This window comes from Vulpes vulpes, chromosome 6 (genome assembly GCF_048418805.1).
Source record: "Vulpes vulpes isolate BD-2025 chromosome 6, VulVul3, whole genome shotgun sequence".
Taxonomy (NCBI): domain Eukaryota; kingdom Metazoa; phylum Chordata; class Mammalia; order Carnivora; family Canidae; genus Vulpes; species Vulpes vulpes.
This window is the reverse complement of record NC_132785.1, coordinates 29,408,164-29,430,296: the sequence shown is the minus strand read 5'-3', so window position 1 is coordinate 29,430,296 and position 22,133 is coordinate 29,408,164. Positions and strand designations below refer to the sequence as shown.

General features: G+C 38.2%; 1 protein-coding gene across 50 annotated transcripts in view; it reads right to left on the bottom strand.

Annotated features, from left to right (window-relative positions):
- Positions 1-22,133, bottom strand: part of LMO7 (LIM domain 7) — a 206,671-nt gene that overhangs the window by 94,282 nt on the left and 90,256 nt on the right. For 20 of the 50 annotated variants that reach the window (XM_072760751.1, XM_072760722.1, XM_072760756.1 and 17 more), the window contains one exon: positions 21,547-21,616. In XM_072760751.1, coding sequence (XP_072616852.1) covers positions 21,547-21,616 — 70 coding nt within the window. Of the gene's footprint in view, positions 1-99; positions 383-457; positions 810-21,546; positions 21,617-22,133 lie in introns of those variants that run through there. The other 30 variants (XM_072760744.1, XM_072760745.1, XM_072760747.1 and 27 more) reach the window with 16 other exon arrangements.

Below are 22,133 nucleotides of genomic sequence, written 5' to 3'. Positions count from 1 at the left end.
TCTCTCTCAAACAAAGGTACAAATTTTTATGATAGAACTTCTAGGCTTCAAAGTCCAATCACAGCCAGCAAAAAAGGAGGCAGCGAGACCAGTGCATACATTTTTTTTAATTACATGGGCATGTATAGCCTTTCGGTTTTGCAGAGCACAAACGGTAGCGCTAGCTTATGCCTGGGCATACGCTGTTCTGTGATCTTTGTGACCGGCACGTTAAACATTACCTGTTACAGGACAAGTGCCTAGCCACTGAGCAGTAATCTACACTTTGATGTCAGCTCTGCTCTGCAAACAAACGCCCTCTTCCCAGCTTTGCACGACAAGCCTCACCTCTCCTCTTTAAAAATAACTCAGGCTACTGACATTCACCCACCCAGAAACTGTTGGCAGGGAAGAAACAGGAGGAGGAACATTCTGTTTCTGTGATTACAAATTACAGAACGACTGTGGAATACCACACCTGGAATCTGGGTTCGGTTGCTGAGCTGGCTCTTGATAGACAGGGAAACCATAATATAGGACCCAGGAGAAGCCTAACGTTCATTGGCTAAATCACATAGTTTAGGTGTGGTACATTATTCACGCCCTGCACCTGCCTCAGAAACCGCCTCCAAAAAATGAAACTCTATGTTGTCCTCGTAGCTTATTTCAAAAACCAAAATCCTCCTCTCACAAACCAGTGCTTTTCATTCCTGTAAACTACTGCCCAAACACTGGCTGCTACAGACACACATTTGGTGAGCAGATTCAGCTTGAGCTTCCCTCTTCTCCTTTACTAAGTTGAGTGGGTGAAGATCATATGGGGACTCCTTACCTTCTCTGTTAGGACTCTCAGGGAAGAGATGACCTGCTACGATGCCAACACACGTGCAGCCACTTACACACGTTGGCACCACCACATCTGTAGTGAGAGAGGGCCTCCCTGAACTCTCACCTCCCTAATGGCTGGCAGTGAGGAATCAAAAGACAACCTGCCACTTGGAGAAAGATGATTACTCTTTTCCCATATTGAGAAGCTAATCCTCACAAGAAAAGCCAAGGTAGCCCAACAGAGTAGGAGTGAATGACAGAGAAGCAAGGATGAAGAGAGTAAATTCAACAGCATGGACTCTTGGGAGAGTGAGGGGGTTTAGGGAAAGAGTAATAAGCAAATGTATGGCAAGAGAAAACCAATACTGACTACTAGGGACTCATGGACATTCAAAACAAAATATTCAGAGATGGGCAGTTATTCTAGTATACTTTCAGTAAAAGGCAGTATGAACTACCTAGCTGAAAGTTGATCCGTGACCCTTTTATTTTTTTCTTCTAAAATGTATTTAAATTCAAGTTAATTAACATACAGTATAGTACTGGTTTCAGAAGTAGAATTTAGTGAGTCATCACTTATATACAGCACCTAGTGCTAATCCCAACAAGCACCCTCCTTAATGCCCATCACCAATTTAGCCCATGCCCTCACCTACCTCCCCTCCACCAACCCTCAGTTTGTTTTCTATAGTTAAGAATCTTATGGTTTGTCTCCCTCTCTTTTTTTATTTTTCTTTCCCTTCCCATATGTTGTTCTCAAATTCCACATGAGTGAAATCATATGGTATTTGTGTTTCTCTGACTTATCTGACATATACTCTAGTTCTACCCATGTCATTGCAAATGGCAAGGTTTCATTCTTTTGATGGCTGAGTAATATTCCATTGTGTATATATACCACATCTTCTTTATCCATTCATCAGTTGATGGACATTGGGGCTCTTTCCATAATTTGGCTATTGTGGAATCCAAAATTATTTTAATGAAAGATTAAAAGAATTTATAAGTCAAAAGTTGAACAACTCAGTGAAAGGTGTTCAATCTGACTTAGTGGGGAAAAAAAAGGGGGAATAACATATTGGCAAAATTCCAGCAGCAAAAGTGATCATTTTGTTAAGCTCACATATTTTTGAAAACCTATACTATCTCACAACTCAATGATTTAAATTAAAGGTTCTAAAACTGGCCTTCAGAGAAGCAGACAAGAACAAATGGCTTGGTGTCCTAGCACCCCAAATCCTACAGGAAGAAAAGCACATTTCTGAAGAGGAAGAATAAACCATTAGAAGTCTTCCCACCGAAAAGGAAGGAAGGAAGGAAGGAAGGAAGGAAGGAAGGAAGGAAGGAAGGAAGGAATTAAGTCTGTCTCCCCACAAAATCAATTTGGTTCTGAATGTTTAAAATATTATAAAATAGGGATGGGTGGCTCAGGGTGTGATCCTGGAGTTCCAGAATCCTGGAGTTCCAGGATGGAGTCCCACATCAGGCTCCCTACACGGAGCCTGCTTCTCCCTCTGCCTGTGTCTCTGCCTCTCTCTGTGTCTCTCATGAATAAATAAATAAAATCTTTTTAAAAATTTAAAAATTAAACATTATGACAAAGTTAAACTGAAAGTAAACCTATTGAATTGACAGCCAAAATAATTATTCATGTGTCTTCTAAAACCATAACAGCACTCATCCAGTTGATAAATATGTACCTATTGATAAAAATAAAGCCAAATATGCCTCAAAACCTCAAATAGGTGGCTATTTAGAAATAAACTACTTCAAATCTAAAGTGATTATAGTTCAATAGAGACAATTAAAAAAAAAAGATTATGATGAAATTCTAGTTTTAAATAAAGTCTTTAAAAAGCAGAGTTTCTTTTAGAGTTCAATGATGCTCAAGCTTAAAACAGACAAACTTCACAAACAAGGCCCCACACAGCCTATGCAGCAGAAACAAGTTGTATTAAGATCAGAACTGCAACCTAAATCCTGCTTATTGGACTCCAGCCCACTGGTAATTTCTTTTTTGCAATTTCAAAAGACCTAGGCAGAAAGTTGCCTAAGGGGAGATACAAGACTATAAAATAAAATTTTAATGTCTGTTGGAACACCAAGAAGCCACACCCACTCAACATATTAAAAGGGAAGCAGTTAGTCTTCATTAATGGGATCAATTTCACTTGCTACTAGCAAAGATAAAGTTAAAACATAGAACAAATATGAAACATCTTCTGATTAGACTGTTAGCCAGGACTCCAAGTTAGCTCTGCCACTCATCAGTTGTGTGGCTTTGAGAACATTAATTAGCCTTTCTGGCCCCATTTTCCTCCTCTGTGAAATGAGTAGTTTCTGGATCTGTACCCCATATTCCCTAGGGCACACACCTCTGTGCAAGAGGAGGGAAGCCCAGACCTCCCTAACCCAACGCTCAATACTTCACTTAAGTAAGCCTCTACAATTCCTGTACCCTGAGGACCAAAAGTGGCTTCACAACAACAAAACAAAATGAGGATCCCAGATCTGCAATAGCTCCTTCCAGTGTCATTTATCTAGGACATGAATAAAAGCAGACACTATATAAACAGACAAGGCAGGATGGCTTAAGACTTTCATATTCTCCCCCAAGCCCTCTACACTCCTTAGCCTAGAATCAATTACAAGGGTAATCATAAGAGGTGTAAGGGGCAAGGGTAAATTAAAAAGAGATTAGTGAACCAGGAAGAGTATTTCCTAACAACTGAGGAAAGATGAGGTATCCACAAAAATTTACCAACATTCCCAGGTTTATATTAGTCTACTGTGGCACCTCTATTGATTATCTACCACTACATAGCTAGTTAAATCAAAATTTAGCAGCTTAAAACAATAGACATGTATGATTTCACAGTTTTTGACAGTTAGGAATTCAGGAGTAACCCACGTTGGATGGTTCTGACTTAGAGGTCTCTGAGCAGGTTGTAGATGTCAGGCCAGACGGCAATCACCTGTAGATCCTCCTGGGGCTTGAAGAAGCAAGCCCTCTCCAACGTGGCACACTCATAGCTGGCAAGTTGGGGCTGGTTATTGGCAGGAAGCCTCAGTTCTTTACCAAATGGACATCTCCATTAGGCTGCCTGACAGAGTGAACATTCCAAATGCAAGCATGATGGCAGCTGTAGTATCTCACGGCCTAAGTTTCAAGTCATCATTATTTCCTTAGTATCCTGCTGGTGACATAGGTCAGCCCTATTCAATATAAGGAGGACTGCACAAGAACATAAATAGGAAGTGGGATCACTGGGGACCACGCACCACAGTTCACTCTCTAGACCCAGTGATTCACGTCACTCCCGCATGGAAAATACACTAACCCTTTCCCCCAAAGTCCTGGAAATGCTCACCCCTTTGCCAGATGAGTTCAAAGTTTAGAATCTCACCTAAACCAGATCCAAGGGACATCTGGGTGGCTTAGTGGTTCAGTGTCTGCCTTTGGCTTAGAGCATGATCCCAGGGTCCTGGGATCAAGTATCACATCAGGCTCCCTACAGGGAGCCTGCTTCCTCCATGTCTCTGCCTCTCTCTGTGAGTCTCTCATGAATAAACAAATACATTTTTTTAAATAAAATTTTTAAAAATCAGATCCAAGTTTATATAAGGATCCCCATGTGTAGATCCTTAAGGATAGCCCTCAGACATAGTTCCTTTCAACCTAAATGTCCGTGAACTAAAGTGACAAGTTACCTATACCCTACACCCCTAACATACAGTGGTGCAGGGTAGCCTCTAGACATATTCTAGTTCAAAGTGTGGAGAAATTAAGGTACACAGGTATCACCAAGCCACAGAAACTCTGTAAGGCATAGAATGATAGGTCTTTCATTAGGATTCAAGGCCAGCAAACACCTCATGGGTTTTTCCTTCATCCTCTGGACTCTTGATTCTACCTTAAAATCATCTTTTACTTCCTTGAAAAGTAGCTTGTGTTTGTAGGTATGTAGCTTTTTCAGTCTGCTTCCTGCCTATAAAAGTTTGGGGAACTAAAGGTCTTTTAATTTTGTAATCCTCTATCCTTTTCAGTCTACTATTACAGTGCTTCAGCAAATACACTTCTCTCAGTACTATAAGTCTTTTATGAATTTTATTGAACTTACTCTCATTAGATAAAAGCCACACCCACAAATCTCTTCAAGAGAAGCCCTTAGCCTTCTTGGTATGCCGAGATGACAGACAGACATCACCTTTATGCTTCTTAGAAGCCCTACTGCTTGACAAGACAGACTTCCAAGGTACTACTTGGATCTTTCCAAGATCTTAGAGGATTTTACAGCCACACCCTCAGCTTCACTTTCAGATCTTGTTTTCCTGCCAGGGCATTGAATTTGATCTTTCCCTGAAAGCCATTTCTCAATTCTAGCATCATTTGCTGACTAAAAAGGCAGACAATTTTGAAAATCAGCAATTCCTGTGCCCCTCTTGTTTATCAGGGTATCCTTTGCTATCTCCTATTTTACTATCACCAGCAAGAGGAAGCCAGGCAGCACTTTAGCACACCATCTGGAAGTCTCAGCTAGAACATCTAATTAGATACAATGTTGAGGCACAAGGTAGTATCAGGAGGTAATCATTGGGACCACTGTAGAAGTTGGCTACAACACTTAGAATGCAAAATAGTTATCAATTTGGAGAAGATAAACTGTTTTTAGAAATGTTGAGTTTCAGACATCCACATCAAGATGTTCAACTAATGGTAAATTGGGTTTGGAGCCCATGAGAAGTATTTGAACTTAAACATTGGTTTGGGGAAATCAAACACACATTGGTAGTAACTGAAATGAAGGATGTGGATGAGCCCTCTTAGGAAAAGCAAAACAAAAGAAGGATTCACAATCCGACACCAATATTTACCAGATAGCTTAAAAACAAAAGAAAAAACACCTAGCAACCAAAGAAATCAGAGGAAAAGCAAAACTGCAAAGTGTTATGGAAAACAAGGGAAAAGAAGACAGAAGAGTGGCATGCTACAAAAAACTTCATCAAAGATGAAAACTGTTCAAAGAATTTGACAATCAAACAGAATCTTTAGCGAGTATAAACTCCAGGGTGTTAAGGAGTAAGTAAGTGACAAAGATCGGCCATTTACTACAGTGTAAATACTGCCCCAAATACTGAAGCTTTCTTCTCATTGCCCCCTATTTTATATCCTACTAGAGATTCCCTTCACTCCTTCCAAAGCTGCCATCTCTGGCCCCTCCAATGTTAGGATGCTCTGATTCTGAAAGGACATGTGATGGAGAGAGCAGTTCCCACTCTCATTCTCTGTCCCCGAATGTAGGACCTCTTTCTACTTCCTCCCAACACTTTCTGGTTATAAACAAAAACACAACTATTCATTTCTATGGGGTCTTAACTTCTGTCTCCATGATACAGCCTGAAGAGAGTCGTAAGAAGGATTGAGGCCAACATGAACATTCTAACACTAGACCCAGAGGTAATATGGGTCTTTTGCAACATGAACCCTTTCAGAGCTATTCATCCCACTTTCCTCCCAAAAGCACTTACCCAATAACATAGTCTCATGTCACTTCAGCAGATTGCTAGTCTCTTATCAGGGATGGAAGCAGCTGAGGAAAGTATCAGGGGCCCAGAGTTGAATTAATATATTTTAGCAAACTCCAATCAGTTGATATTAGGGCCCTCCTATTTTGTTATCTATTTCTCCTCATCCCATACCTCCATTTCTCCCATTGCACTTTACTAAAAAGTGCTAAGAATATACCCCCAAAGAACTGAAGAGTTTCCCAAACAAGGACAGGTACAGGCACATCATAGTGGCACTATTCACAAGAGTCAAAAGATAGAAACACCTAAAACATGTACATTAATAGAAATGGATAAAACAAATTGGAATATATTCATACAATGACATATTATTCACCCATTAAACAAATGAAGTACTGATACTTTCTACAGCATGGATGGAAAATGGACTTCCAAAACACTACACTAAGTAAAAGCTAAACATACAAATGTTACATACTCCATTTATAAGAAATATCCAGAATAGATAAATCCTTAAAGACAGAATGCAGATTTGTGGCTGAGAGAAGTCTGGGGAGGAGGAGGATGAAATAGGAGGCAACCTAATAGGTAAGGGGTTTAACTTGGGAGTGATGGAAATGTTTGGTGCCTGCATAACACTGTGAATATACTACATGCCACTGAATTGTTCACCATAAAATGGCTAATTTTGTTATATGAATTTCACCTCCATAAATTATTTTTTGAAGGTGTCTTCTATAATGTGCTTAAAAAAGTAAATGTCCTTTAAAGTGCTGATTCATTTATGTATCTCATTTACATAAATGGCATTGTGGTCTACATCTTTCTCTTACACATTTAACCATTCTGTTACACAAAAGTCTAAATCTTCTAAATCTTCTAAAACATGCTCAGAGCTGTAACTGTACCTTATAGGCAACAAGGGCCATACAGTCACCACCTTAAACCAAAGCTGCCAGAATGACATCACCTGGAAGTGTTCCCATCAATGAACCAAATATTCCTCATGTGCTCACTTTTGCCTGTTATTCCCAGTAAGTTTCTATGCCTACTTTAAGCAAGATTTTTTGATTAAAAAAGAGGGCACATTATCCAATTCCTCTGAACTAAGCACATGATAATGCAGATCAATTTATCCAACAGCAAGAGACTTGGTGACCTCAATTCCTTTTCTATTTACAATTCAGCACCAAAGCCCCTCCCTGTCTCCTGTCCCTTAGAGTTAACAATGACAAAAGTTAGAAAGTATATGCCAACAATCAAGAGGTTGTAAGCACTGTTTGAGGCAGAGAAACCAAACTAAGTCTCCATGTTAGACTAAGAGTCTCTAATCAGCCACATCAGACTCTCCAGAGAGAGCATTCAATTACTACAAAGGTGATGCTCATGCACACAACTAGGCAACTGCTGGCCCAGCCTCTTGGTACTTGACATGGGGTCCACACACCATCAGCATCACTTGGGAGCCTGTAAGAAATGCAGACTCAAGCTCCACCCTAGACCCAACGTAATCAGAACCTACAAGAAAATCCTCCAGGTGGTTTGAGTCTTTGTAGACATAGTGTTCTGGAAAATAACAAAATAAGGAAAATATTTCTGACTAGGATTTACAGCAGTGTTTCTCCTTAGTATGAACACCAATCACCTAGGGATTATGGAGCTCACCATTAGGTCATCACCAAAAGTACTCAGATCCCATTCTTCTGATATATTGTGACCATTCAAAATTATTTTAAAGCAATTCCCAAGCATGGGAGTGATTACAATACACCCAAATTATAATCATTTTAATTATATAGTTTCCATTAAGGAAGTAGTGTGGTTGCAATTTTGATCAGTGGCACTAGTTTTATTATTAGAGACTTCATCTTCTATTTTAAGGCTTAGTGAATAAATGTAAGCATGTGATAATTACAATACACAGGTAAACACACAGATCCAACTTCGATAGTTACTTGTGATAAAAGTACACAGCATATATTTATTCAGTTCTTCTCTGCAAAGAGCCTCAGTCATGTGCTGCTAGCAAAGGATTTGAGGACAAGGAGAGCAGTCAAGTTTTGTCACATGTGACAACAGGAGTAGGAACCAACTAGGAATATTTAAAGGGAATTGCCAAGCGACATTGAGGGCCCAGAGGATTAAACATGATAAATCACCAAGTGGCTGGCAGGCTTTTCTCCAGCGTTGCTTGGCAGAGTAGGAGTAAAACCCATACCAAGAGGGTTGAGCAGAACAGAGCACTGGTGAGCTAGGGCGGTGGAAGGTCAAAGGCATGAGGGCTGTGCTCTAGTAAAAGGCTAGTTACTGAGATGCTTAATCAACTTGGGTTACAATGAACCACACAGAAGCAGTGACAGGCTTTGTCAAACTACAGCATGGAGTAAGGTACAGTCTTCCGTGGTGTTCAAATTAAACTTCAAAAATGAAGGAGTTCTAAAACTTACTCTGTTGAAAGAAAGGAGGAAAGGAACGAAGGAAAGGGGGAAGGGAGGGAAGAGGGAAGGGACACAAAATATTGAAATAGAGGCCTAAGAAGTTCTGAGACCACACTTCTGGTTGCCAAAAGTGGGTAGACAAAATGGGAATAAAAGAAAAAAAAGTTCTGTCATCAAATTACCCACGTTCTCCATTCTGAACGAAAACAAATATATAATTGCTTAGTGAAACATGTCATGATGATGCCAAAACACATTTCATGTAGCAGTAGAGCACATTTAATGAAGGAAAACAGCAGAGTAAAGCTTTAGAGCTAGCTGGAAATTCACACTCCTTCCGTGCAACTGTTCCCACCCCCTTTCCGAGAGTCACTTTTACAGGTGATATGTCTTGATCGTCAGACCTTGTCTGAGCCTTTCCAGCCCCAGGGACTCTTTGCTTTATGAGGCTGACTCACTTTTTGTCATTTCTATGTCAAAAAAGTCCAAAGACTCCCTCGCTATAATTGTAAAACACTGATCCTAAATCTGCCTACTTAATGGCAACTAAATCTCGTCTTTCTCTCACAAGAGCCGCTTAGCTTAGCTACTTAGCTCTCCACCTCACACATGCCACACGCCCACAAGCCACCCCCAACCTCACATCTCCTCTTCATATACCCCCGGTTTTCTCGGTTCTCCTGTCATCCCAACTGGCCCTCCTCTGAATCAGCTGATTTTCTCAAGCTGGCATCCATGGAGTTCTTACCCTATGCCAGGCAGCATGCTGAGGCACTTTATACAAACTATCTCCAATTCACACTATAAAAGCTTATGAAGTCTTATTGTTCCTATTTTACACGTGAGTGAACTGAGGCCTAAGAGGTGTGTGAGTGACCCGAGGTTGTCCAGGAAGCAGTGGAGCTAGGACTCAAATGGAGCTGCTCCAGTTCCAGAGTCTGTGCTCTTCACCACTAGATTCGTTTTCACCACAAGTGAAACAAATCACCACTCATCAGTGGCTGAAAACAGGACAAGTTTTTTATCTTCCAGCTCTGGAGGTCGGAAGTCCCAAATCAGTCTCCCTGGGTTAAAATCAAGGTGTTGGAAGGCCATGTTTCTTCTGGAGGGAGGCTCTAGAAGAAAATCCATTTCTTTCTTCTTTTCCATTTGCTAGAGGCCTCTTCCCTCCACCCTCAAAACCAGCAGCATCAACCTCAGTCTCTATCACACCACCATCCAATTCTCACTCTCTCTTCCACTTATGAGGACTCTCGGGATGATACTGGGCCCACCTGGATAATCCTGGAACTTCTCCCCATCTCAAAGTCAACTTTTTGGCACCTCAATTTTCCCTGGAACCCAATGTTCCCCCACCTTACAACACATTGACTGGTTCCTGAATTAGAGCGTGAATATCGTTGGGTGCCATTCTGCCTGTGACAACCATCATACTTCCTTACAGATAGGTTCCTGTTTGCTAGGTCCTCCCTTCCCAAAATGAAACATCTGTAGCTAAGATAGGACTCCAGATGTGGTCAATTACAAGTCATCACTTGATGGGTCACTAACCAGGGTCCTCTTGCAAAAGGAGAGTAACAGTGATTTTGAAGATTTACTGAGGAAATAGATATGTAATTGGCAGTTTCTGGGATATAGCAAGTGGTCAGTAAATGGACCTTACTTCTCTTGTTATAGGACACAGGTACTTCGCATTGTGGCATCTCTATCATACTGCTGAGATGTGAGATAACAATAACCAGTTCACAATGACATCACAGTTTGTAAAAAGATGACCTGTGCATTTTAATAGGCCAGGAGGCTAGTGAAATTTGAAGAATAAAGTGGATATAAAGAATCTGAAATGAAAATCATGTGATTTTTATAAAGTTATAAAATGCCTAAGTTTGCAGATAATATAAAATGGCTGGACTATTACGACTCTAGGTCACTTTAAATTGCAGATTTCTATATTCAGTACATTAACTATGCCTTATTTTTCCAACATCCACAAAGAGGACCAGATACATTTCCCATGTTTTTATTTCGTCTTTTTTTTTTTTTTTTAATGAAAATAGTACAAGTACAAAGCCCCAAGGCAAACTGCAGAAACTTCTCTCCAGGTTTACATGGATTTACATTCAGCTCCTTAAAAGTGAGCATTTGTATTCAACTGCTCAAGATTTTACCTACAGATATTACCTGGTCTACTTTTCTCCATATTGGCTATACCAAGGCCACAACAACAGACACTTTGCAGGAATGAAGATGTGCCTAAAAGGGGAAGGCTGGTAAAATGACTGAATAAACTGTAAATGAATAAAATGGGCATCATGTTAGGAAAATGCCCAGAGAAGAAACAATGCAGAGACTCCCATCCTGTCCATAAGAAACTCCATACAATGGTTACTTTGGGGGGAATGCAGGCCTATTGTTGCCACACTCCTTGAAAAGCCAGAGATGAGGATTCTATATGAAATCTAAGTATGCGAATGTTGGCTCAGATTTAAAAAAAAACAAAAACAAAAACAATGTAAGCCAAATAAAATCCATCATGAGCCATTTTATGACCTCTAGCTGGTCTCCTGGACTCTCCATGGGACCAGCTCAGTAATATGTTGCTTTAGAACTTCTGTGTGTCATGGACAAGGCTGGCTTCTAATGTGATTTTCTTTCTTATTAAATAATCACAAATCATCTCTTTAGTCATGTTTTTCCTGATGTTGTCAGGGAACAGTATCTAAGATTGACACTGATCACTTTGACATTTGCAAATCTGCAATCTTATGTAAACTGACTCAATTTCCAATTTCTCCTTGATTCTCCCCTTCCCTCTACCAACCCTCTGGCTCCTTAGTTTACTATCTCAATAAACTACTGATGGAAAAACCCTGGCTTCTCTGTCAACCTATTAGCAAGCGCTATATGGTCTTTCATCAAAACAAACTCTGACCCCTTCTAGCATTTCCAATATTGTCACCATTACCTCTTGCCTGGACTACTGTATAGTCAAGAGTTCTCTAAACAACAGAACAAGATACATATCCATATAGAAAGAGATTTATTTTATAAATAAACCCTAACCCTAACCCTAAAAGGAACTGGCTCATGTAATTATGCAAGCTAAAAAGTCCCATGATCTGCCCATTTACATGCTGGACACCAAGGAGGGCTGATGGTGTATTTCCAGTCCATGTCCAGAATCCTGAGAACCAGGAAAGGCAATAAAATGTTCCATTTTCAAGTAAATTCCAGTTTCAAAGCGGCAAACTTGAGACCCGAGAAAAAGCCAATATTTTAGTTCAAGTCTGAAGGCAGGAAAATATCAATGTTATCAATGTTCTAGTTATGCAGTTAGGCAGGAGTCATTTTTTCTGACTCACAGGAGGATTGATCTTTTTGCTTTAGTCAGCCCTTTGACTGATTATATGAGGCCCACCCACACTGGGGAAAACAATCTGATTTCCTCAAGCTACTGATTCAAATGTTAATCTCATCCAAAACACTCTCACAGACACATGCAGAATAATGTAATAATGTCTAACCAATTATCTGAACACTCCATGGCTTGTCAAGCTAACACAGAATTAGTCATTACAACTACCAAAACAATTCTTTAACAGGCCTCACTGCTTTCTTGATTTCCTTCAGTCTATTGTTCACAAACCAACTTGGTGATTTTTTAATTTTACATATTATTGAGGCATAATTCACATATAAGTCATAAATGTAAATGTATAATTCAATGGTTTCTAGTATATTCAGATATGTTCATCCTTTACCACAGGCAACCAATAACCTCTAACAAATTAAATTGCCCCCAATAGCTTCTCATCATGCTAGGAGTAAAATGTGATCTATCCACCAAAGCCTATGAAGCCTCGTACAATCTTGCTGGCCTACTTCTATCCACCTTGCTTTGTTCCAGAACCACAGTCCTTCTTGATCCAGCTTGATCCAGTCTTGATCCTCCCTCTTTTCCTTCTGTCCCAAAAAGTCCCATGATCCCCAGATTTTCCCCCTCCCTCACTTCATGCAGGTCCCTGATCAAATGCCAACTCCAGGAATAAGATATCTCTGAGCACCTTTTTTTGAAACACTTCTCCATATACTCAACTCAATCATTCTCTACCCATTCACTTTATTTTTTCACTGTAATTATTGGCAACTGACAAGATATTATATATTCTGCATGGCAACTATTAGTACCTTATGGGTTATTACTGATCTATTGATTATACTCCATGAGGAGAGAAACTTTCTCTCCCTTGCTTGTGGCTGTGTTCCAAGATCTTAGAATAGTACCTGGCACATAGTAAGTGTTCAATAAATACTTTTTTTTTTTCAATAAATACTTTTAGAAAGGGAAGGATAGTTGTGGGCGTAAGGCTCATCAAATGACCAGTGTATTCATACCAGTCTTCCACCTGGGTTCTATTTATTATTAATCTCACTTGAGTTGTTTCCAATTTCTACATAACAAAAGGTTCCTAAAGAGAGATGTTCCAAGCATTTTAGTATCTGAGTAAAACTATCATGTATGATATAACCTACTCTGAATCAATTTTTCTTTGACTCTACATGTTAATCATGCTGTTAGTTTAGGAATTCTAGTACATTAATTTTTTTTAACAGATTGCCCTCAAGGCTGAAAGTTGGCATATGTTCATCTTAGATTTAAAAACAACTAGGTTTTGGAACTCTAGGGAAGTGCTCCTAAACTTGTGCCAATGCCATGACTAAGAAATTATGGCTCAAAATAAAACAGGAGTTTCCTGATTTACAGTCCCACATCATTATCAGGGTACTGAAAATAACTTTAATGTTAATACTAAGTTTTTGAGTTTCAATTCCTGGTGATACTTATCTTTACTGGGAGTTGGAGAGAAGTAAAGAGACAAAGAGACTCTTGAGGGAATCACCTAAAATTTCTTTTTTCTTTTTAAGATTTTATTTATTTATTCATGAGAGACAGAGAGAGAAAGAGAGGCAGACACAGGCAGAGGGAGAATCAGGCTCCCCAGAGGAAGCCCAATGCAGGATTTGATCCCAGGACCCTGGGATCATGTCCTGGGCCAAAGGAAGGTACTCAACTGCTGAGCCACACAGACGTCCCTAAAATGTCTTTATAAATAACTCATTATCATTGACTTATTTATATGCCATTTATCTAGAAGTATTAAGACATTTGGATATTTACTATCTAATATTTGTTACCTTGAAAACAGCCAATGGACAATCCCCATTTAGTCGGTTTTCTCAACTTAATTATCAAATAACCCCAAAGTATTTCAAAATACTGAAGGTGACCCACAGAAATTCCAATACAATATATAGTAGAAGAAAATTCAAGTACAACCACAGAAAATGTCATTTTCAATGCATAAAGTGGCCTTATTTCTAGCAAATGGACAGCTTTTATGCTACAATGTCTTACGTAAGTGTAATGCATTAAATGGCAATGCTACAGTACTCTCCTGTAACTTAAGAAAAAAAAGCACTCCCCATTTCTGTTATTGGTGTTCTGTTTATAAGGAAAATAACAAGATTAACAAACTAGAAAAATAAAAATAGGTTAAATTTTATTGTTTGAGGCATTTTTATACAACTTGTAATGGGGGTTTACCCTCCCTTTGAAATAAAAAGATATCTTTAGTGTAGGTTTAATCATGAAACCACAATTGAGCAATTTTAATCAAGTTTATTGATATCATCTAACCTCCCCTGTCTCTACTAGGAAATGGAAGAAAAAATCATTTAACTCAATAAAACACTAAGGTCTAATTCCACATCTATGAAATTGTTCCAATACAATGACAGGGGAGAAATGAACAATAATTAAAGAACATGGTCATTTTTATAAAACATCTAGCCTTCATTAATTATTAACTGTGAGGAAAATGAGAACATGAAAACTAAATAAGAGTTAAGGCAGAAGCAGTGTTATGGGAGGGGACCTCAATGTTGTTTCCCATTCATTTGGAGATGGGGATCATTGCAGCCAGAATAAGCTCAGCATGAACACTGCTCTTACTGGCTAAAAGATCAAAAAAGCATGACCTGTGAATGAATGAATGAATCAAAAAGATTTTGCTTGGTGAAAGCCTCTCCCAAATGTGCTAGGTGGAGATCTCAAACAAATCCACAAAATCAGCAATAAAATCCAAGAACAGAAAATAGGCGCTACTGATCTTAGCATTAAATGGTTATTTTAAACAAGCTCTAAAATATCATCTTCCCATCTCTTCCCATGGTGTCACTTTTTTACCAGGTTTTATATACGTCTGAAATATATCCACACATGTATCTTACTTGCTTATTACCAAGTAGATAGAGATTCTCTCTAAAACACATACTGTGTTTGACCCAGTACAGAGCAATCCTTAGTCACTACTCTTTTAAGCAAAGCATGTGTTAGTTGTTCATCCAAGCCACATTTTAATGTTCCCTAAGTAATTTCTTTTCAACCATACAAAATTTATTCCTGCCTCCTAACCAGAAAAGTGCCACCCTTGAATGAAAATAATAATTATATTCATTCTTCCTGTATTATTTCAACTTGGATAAGAAAGAAGAGGAAACAGAGTGGGCTTTTTCCGTGAAAACACTCCTGTCTTGAGGTCTCACATTTTGGCTTTATTTGTAAAAGAGATCACAAGCTCAATGTCCTACAAACTTCCCCTCTCCCAACCCCTTCGTTCCTCATGCCCTGAGAAAGAGTGGGATATATATAGTTACTGACTGAGAGTGGGTTTTAAAAAGTACATGATAAAACCTGGATGAGATTATTTAAAGTTTACAGCTGATTCCTCAGGTGGACTTTCTATTACTGGTGGAAAAGAACAACTAGATGTTTCAATAGTGACCTTGGCTCAGACTAGGTCATGCTACTTTGCTGACACTTAAGTGTACAGGAGAGTAAAGATGAATCAGAAATAATTTTACACAGGCACAAGAACATTAACCACTAATACCCTTATGAAAAACGGCAGTAAGAATGGACCGATAGACCTGCGTTACTTCTTGAAGTAACTGTTATGAAGCCAAGAGAAACTGACACATGCAACAGCTTAAGCTAGCTGGCATCTTTGCCCATTTCCTGCATTCTACAGCATTTCTGAATGAGAAGACAACCTTTCCAGTGTCTACAGTCACACCTTACACATTCCTCTCTCAAAAATAATCTTAAAGAGTAACCCTTTAGAGGAAATATGCTCAAATTCAGCCCATATTTTTGAAGCAAGTGTAGATATACTGAAGAGGCGGGGGGGTGGGGGGCGCAGGGGAGAAGGAGAGCGAATCTTAAGCAGGCTCCACGCCCAACAAGGAGTCAATGCAGGGCTCCATCCCACAACCCTGAGGATCATGACCTGAGCCAAAATCAAGAGGCAGATGCTTAACTGACTAAGCCACCCAGATGCCCCAAGAAGATTTTTATACTAAGCGCACTGGTAGACAAAAACTTTCAAACAAATTATTCAAACCAAATTTTCTAGAAACCATTGCTTTACTGCAAAACTGCAATTAAAATGGCAGACATAAGTAGATCATTCAAATCTATACTCAGCAGGCAAACTAGCCCATGTAAAGGGGTAATGTTTACTTTCTTAACTCTTTAGCTCTGTGGCTCTTAGCCAGGGATGATTTTACCTCATAATGGTCATTGACAACGTCAGAAGACATTTTTAGCTGTCATAATTTCAGGGTGGAGAACATAGTGTTACTAGCATCTAGTGAGTAGAGTACAGGGAAGCTCTAAACATTCTACAATGCACAAGAAAGACCCCCCAACAAGGAACTGTCTGGCCTAACATGTCAATACCCAGTGGTGCCAAGGTTGAGTAATCTTGCTTTAGTAAATACAATTAAATCAATAGGGGTCCAAGACAACTGTAAGTCTCAGGCTTAAGAACTTCCTTGATGTTCTCTGCATGTATTGTATTTCATGCATGTTAACACATCAGATGGTAAACATTATTCTGGTTCAATGGCTCTTTTCATAATCAGAGTATCTTGCTTGTTTCTCAGGGTTTTATTCTGAGGTTGAGTTTTCGAATTCCCAAATAAAGTTTTAGTTTTGAGTTTCAGTGAACTGAACATACCCACACTTAACACCAGCTAATTTTTTGGGTGAGGGTTTTCTTTCTTTAGCATGGCTTTGTGAAGAATATAAAGAATAAAAAAGAGAAAATGCATTTCTTTAAAAACTTAAACTTAGTCAAGTGAGAAAAATCGTATCTTTTTATATATGAGAACATGGTTCATGCCTTCCCAAAGACAAAATAATCATTGAATCATATGAATGTTTCAAGCAAAGCCTTCAATATATTTCTAAATCATCTAGACACCTTTCTCTCCATATTGTCATTGCTCAGAGGATATATCATGTGTTTCACAAAGGTCCATCTACAAACAGGATAAACCCATTGCCTTGGCTTCAACACTAAATATACATAGTAACTGGCATGAAATGGATAAAAGTTATAGCAAAAGGAAAGAGAGTAAGAAAGGAGCGATGGAAAACAGGGCTTGGAGCACAGAAATTGTGTAATTCTTTCTATATTTAACTTAACTTAATATTATACCTCAGAGAAACCTCATTCACAGAACCTTCTTTAACCCACACACCTGAACTCAGTGAACCAAAGACTATCTACACTCCTAACCACAGCCCATTTTGCCAAGATGACACTCTTCTCAAGGAATGCATCTACCAGCTGGCCAGTGACCTAGGATATCTGTAGCCTGGAAAGACAAGGTAATTTGATTCACTCAGATTCCTCTCTTGGGAACCTCAACTGAGACACTGAGACCCACCATTTCCTGTTTGCAATGAGGCAGAAAAAAGTAATCATGTGGAATGTGATTGTTATACTTATGGCTGAACACCAAATTAATGAGGGTCCTCTGAAAAATCCTTAAAACACTTCATCTCACTTCACTTGAAAGTATCTTTGCTCTTTTGCTCTTTGTAACTAAAAAAGCATTAACTGCATATAAAACTGATGAATCAGATTAAGGTCTTTGGATGGACCAATGTCAATTTCCTGGTTTAATACTGTATCACGGTTATGCAAAATGTTATCACGGGGGAAACTGGGTTAAGGGCACAGAGGACCTCTCTGTACTGGTTTGTTTGTTTGTTTTCAAATTCCTGTGAATGTCTGTTTCAAAATAAAAAGTTTTTTATAAAGCAAGTATTAATATTAAAAAAATTGACCTCTTTGTATTAGTTTCCTAGCACTGCCATGACAAAGTCCCACAAACTGAGTAGCTGAAAACAAGAGATTTATTTTCCCACAGTTCTAGAGGCTAAAAGTCCAAAATCAAGGTGTCCACAAAACCATGATTCTATGAATTCTGTAAGGAAACTATTCCTCGCCTCTTAAAGCTTCTGGTGGTTTGCTGGCAATCTATGGTGTTCCCTGACGAGAGATGTATCACCCCAGTCCTCCACTGTCACATGCCATTCTTCCTGGGTGTATCTGTCTTCACATAGTCATCTTCTTATAAGGACATCATACTATATTAGGGGCCTACAATACTCCATGATGACTTCAGCTTTACTAAATACATCATCTGCAACAACTCTATTCACAAATAAGATCACATTCTGAGATACTGGGATTTAGGACTTTAATATATTATGTTGAGGGGGGGCATAATTCAATCTACAACACTGTCCCTTCAGAGACCTAATTCTACAGTTCACTATTTTTTACAATTGAAATTTTTCCCATTTATTCATTAAAAAAATCTTTGAGGGGCACCAGGTGGCTCCATCGGTAAAGCATCTGCCTTCAGCTCAGGGTCCTAGAATCCAGCCCAGCATCGGGCTCTCCACTTGATGGGGAGTCTGTTTCTCTCTCTCCCTCTGTGTGCTCGCTCACTCTCTCTTGCTCTCTCAGGTAAATAAAATCTTTTTTAAAAAAATCTTTGACCTCCAAATGTATCAGTCATTAAGTTAGTTGCTGTGAACACAGAAATTACTAGTATAAAGAGTCAAGCTCAGGGTTTATCTCTCCTCTCTACACATCAAAAATGAAGGTTTCTGACACACTCCTTCTTGAGGAATTCTTAGAGGTCAATCTTCATAGTCCAGCTATGACTGCTCATAAGTGTTCAACAAGTGTCTATTATAATTATCCGCAACACAATTATATCTGGTGTTTTCTTGCTCATTTGCTAATTTATTTGCCAGATCCTGCTCCACCACTAGAACATAAACTCTGAGGATAAGATCCTTATCTGCCTTTATTCCTCCAATATATCCGTATAAACTAGAAAAGTTCTTGACCTAGTAGACAATTATTTGTTTAAAAAATAAACGTGCGGGGGGATCCCTGGATGGTGCAGTGGTTTAGCACCTGCCTTTGGCCCAGGGCGCGGTCCTGGAGACCCGGGATCGAATCCCACATCGGGCTCCCGGTACATGGAGCCTGCTTCTCCCTCTGCCTGTGTCTCTGCTTCTGTGTGTGTGTGTGTGTGTGTGTGACTATCATAAACAAATAAATAAAAAAAAATTTTAAATAAAAATAAAAAATAAACGTGCGGGGATATGGGGTAACTGAGTGATGGGCATTAAGGATGTGATGGGCACATGATATGATGAGCACTGGGTGTTACATGCAACTGACAAATTATTGAACACTTAAAAAAAATGAATGTACAACAAAAGAACATTCATTGAGCATCTGTCAGACTATCCATATAACCCTTTTCTATCCACATATGACAACCCTACCAGGTAGATGCTGGAGCTCTAACGCATACTTCAAATTGAAGGTTCAAGAAATTTTGACATAACCATCCTGACACACAAGCATGGGAAGAAGGAGTCATATGAGGCATGATGACAACTTCAAACCAATTATAGCCCAATTCTGCAACTGTGGGTATTCTTATGCTCCTACATCCCATTGAAAATGTTCAGTGTCCTGTATTTGGGAAATCATACTATTTAATATTCCGGAAATACATTTCATTTTAGTTTCTAGAGATAAAATCCAAACAAGATAGAATTTCCATGCTTAAAATAGAAATAGTTGGAGATGTTTGGATTTAAATATAAAATATATTTGGCTTTCATCTAATCATAGAATCAGAAGATTGAATAAAACCTCTAGTGGCCAATAACAAACCACCACAATTCAAGCATTCCAAATATGCGGGGTGTTTGAAATCAAAGGCTAATTTCATTTAAAATCCTTGTAATTGATCCAAGAAATGACAATTCAAAATCTAAGCATTAAAATACGAATAATTCAAGCCACTTGAAAAGATTTCAATATGATTGAGACTTAATTTTCACAGAAGTTATTTTGTAAAAATGATTTTCATATAAGGCTTATTTATTTTTATTAAACTGAATGTTTTTTCCTAGAAAGATTTGAAAACCAAATATCCTTTATTCCTTAAATACCTTCTGATTGCTATATTACTAGAAGTAATTCATACATATATGTATATTGCTATGCATTCATATATATAGCTTCATATAGCAATATATGCATACAATAGGTTTTTTACCTAACCAAATTTGAAACCAATAAATATTGTGTCATGATAGAAATCATGTCATGACAGAAATGAAATAGAAATAACTTGGTAAGAAGGAAGGAATTAATATGTGAGCCCAATTGTTCTGGAAACTTTATATATAGATCTGTATTTCAAAAGAAAATTGTTATTAATCTTTCAAAACAAAAAGAAAGCTCTTGTCTCCTAAATAGATATTTTCCAATAATACACAACCTATAATCAACTTATTCCTGTCAAAATTTTAATGAGATTTTCACACCAGCTGTAAATCCAGAAATTTTGATATTACTGCCTTTAATCCTTCATGACTTTGACATCTGCAAACAAATGGGTGGCCAAACATAGGGTTCTCAAATATAATAAGCAGCTTGACTATTCCAAAGATATTACATATTATATAGGTGTGTGTGTATTTAATTCCAGGTATTAGCTGTGTTAAACTTCAGTGTTTTATAAAAGTAATTTGCTTAAACTGATTCCTATCATCAGCCTTTATTCTTAGGGGTTGCTAACATTTTGAAAATAATCCATAATTTGTACTTAATTATAAATTACTTATTGTCAAAGTTACAGCCCACCTTGTTATTGGTCTTTAATTATTATCAATTCACTAGAATATTTATATAATGATAGTGCGGGGTATTTTTCATACACAAAATCCAAATTTAAAGCTACTAGGAATCTAGAGATTTATCCCATAGTCCTTTCATGGGATATATTACTGAAGCAAGAGAAGATATTTACCTACTCAATATCACATATAACTTTGGTAGGAAATCTACAACATAAAGCAAAAGTGTTGCAAATACATTCCATGATCTACAGGCTAAGTGAGGGTTATGCATAAACATGAGGCAAGAGAAAACATGGGGAACATGTATGGGGAACATGCACAGTTTCCCTAAACTGTGGTCAACTAGCAAACAAAGTATGCAGGGCTGAGCTTCAGAAAGAATATGATCATAAACAAATACAATTTGTGGAAGAAATAAGCCAGGAAAAGGGGATATATGAAGTTTCAGGGCACAAAATGCAAAATGGATACATAAATAAGTAAATGCCTGCCTGCCTCTTAGCAGAACGGAAACAGAAAGAACTGAAGATAGAAGGAGGACATCACTGAAAACACTTTTCTTGAGCAAGAAACTCCAAACCTACTCTCTATGATAATTCCAGATAAGAGTACCAGTCTATGCCCATCTTTTTTACATTTCAAAAACAAATCTAGTTTTGAAGACAATTTTTTACTTACCAAACCTGCTATCGGTGTGGATAATCTATTAATCTTCTTAATGACACCAGGCTTAAGTTTATTAACCAAACTGCAAGTAAAGAAATGACATGCAATTACAAGAATGCCAGTATCAGCTCGGTATTCTTTTTAACATTTTCAAAAATCATGTATATCACTATTCCATCCCCCATATGTGATTCAGAGCCAAGAGCTCAATAAAAGGCATTTTCTTTCTCTCAAGAAGTCAAGACACAGAGCAAAAAGAACATCATTGCAAACAATGGTGAGTGTCGTCTTAGACCAATATAGACACATTGGTATACTCAAAGCCATGTCCCTAAAAATAGTTCCACATTTGTTAAAGGTAGTATTTGATTCTGTTTCAAGAGCCAGTTTAAGAATCTCCTTCATTATAATCCAGTTCTCTTGGACCTAAGAATATTTTTTCTATTAACCATTTTCACTATGATCTTTTCTGAAACTGATCTTTACTTTAAAAGGCAGTTTTGAATCACATTATTCTTCCAGATTTGTTTACTGAAGTTGACGTTATATTAGTTTCAGTTATAAAACAGTGATTGGACATTTATATACATTATGAAATG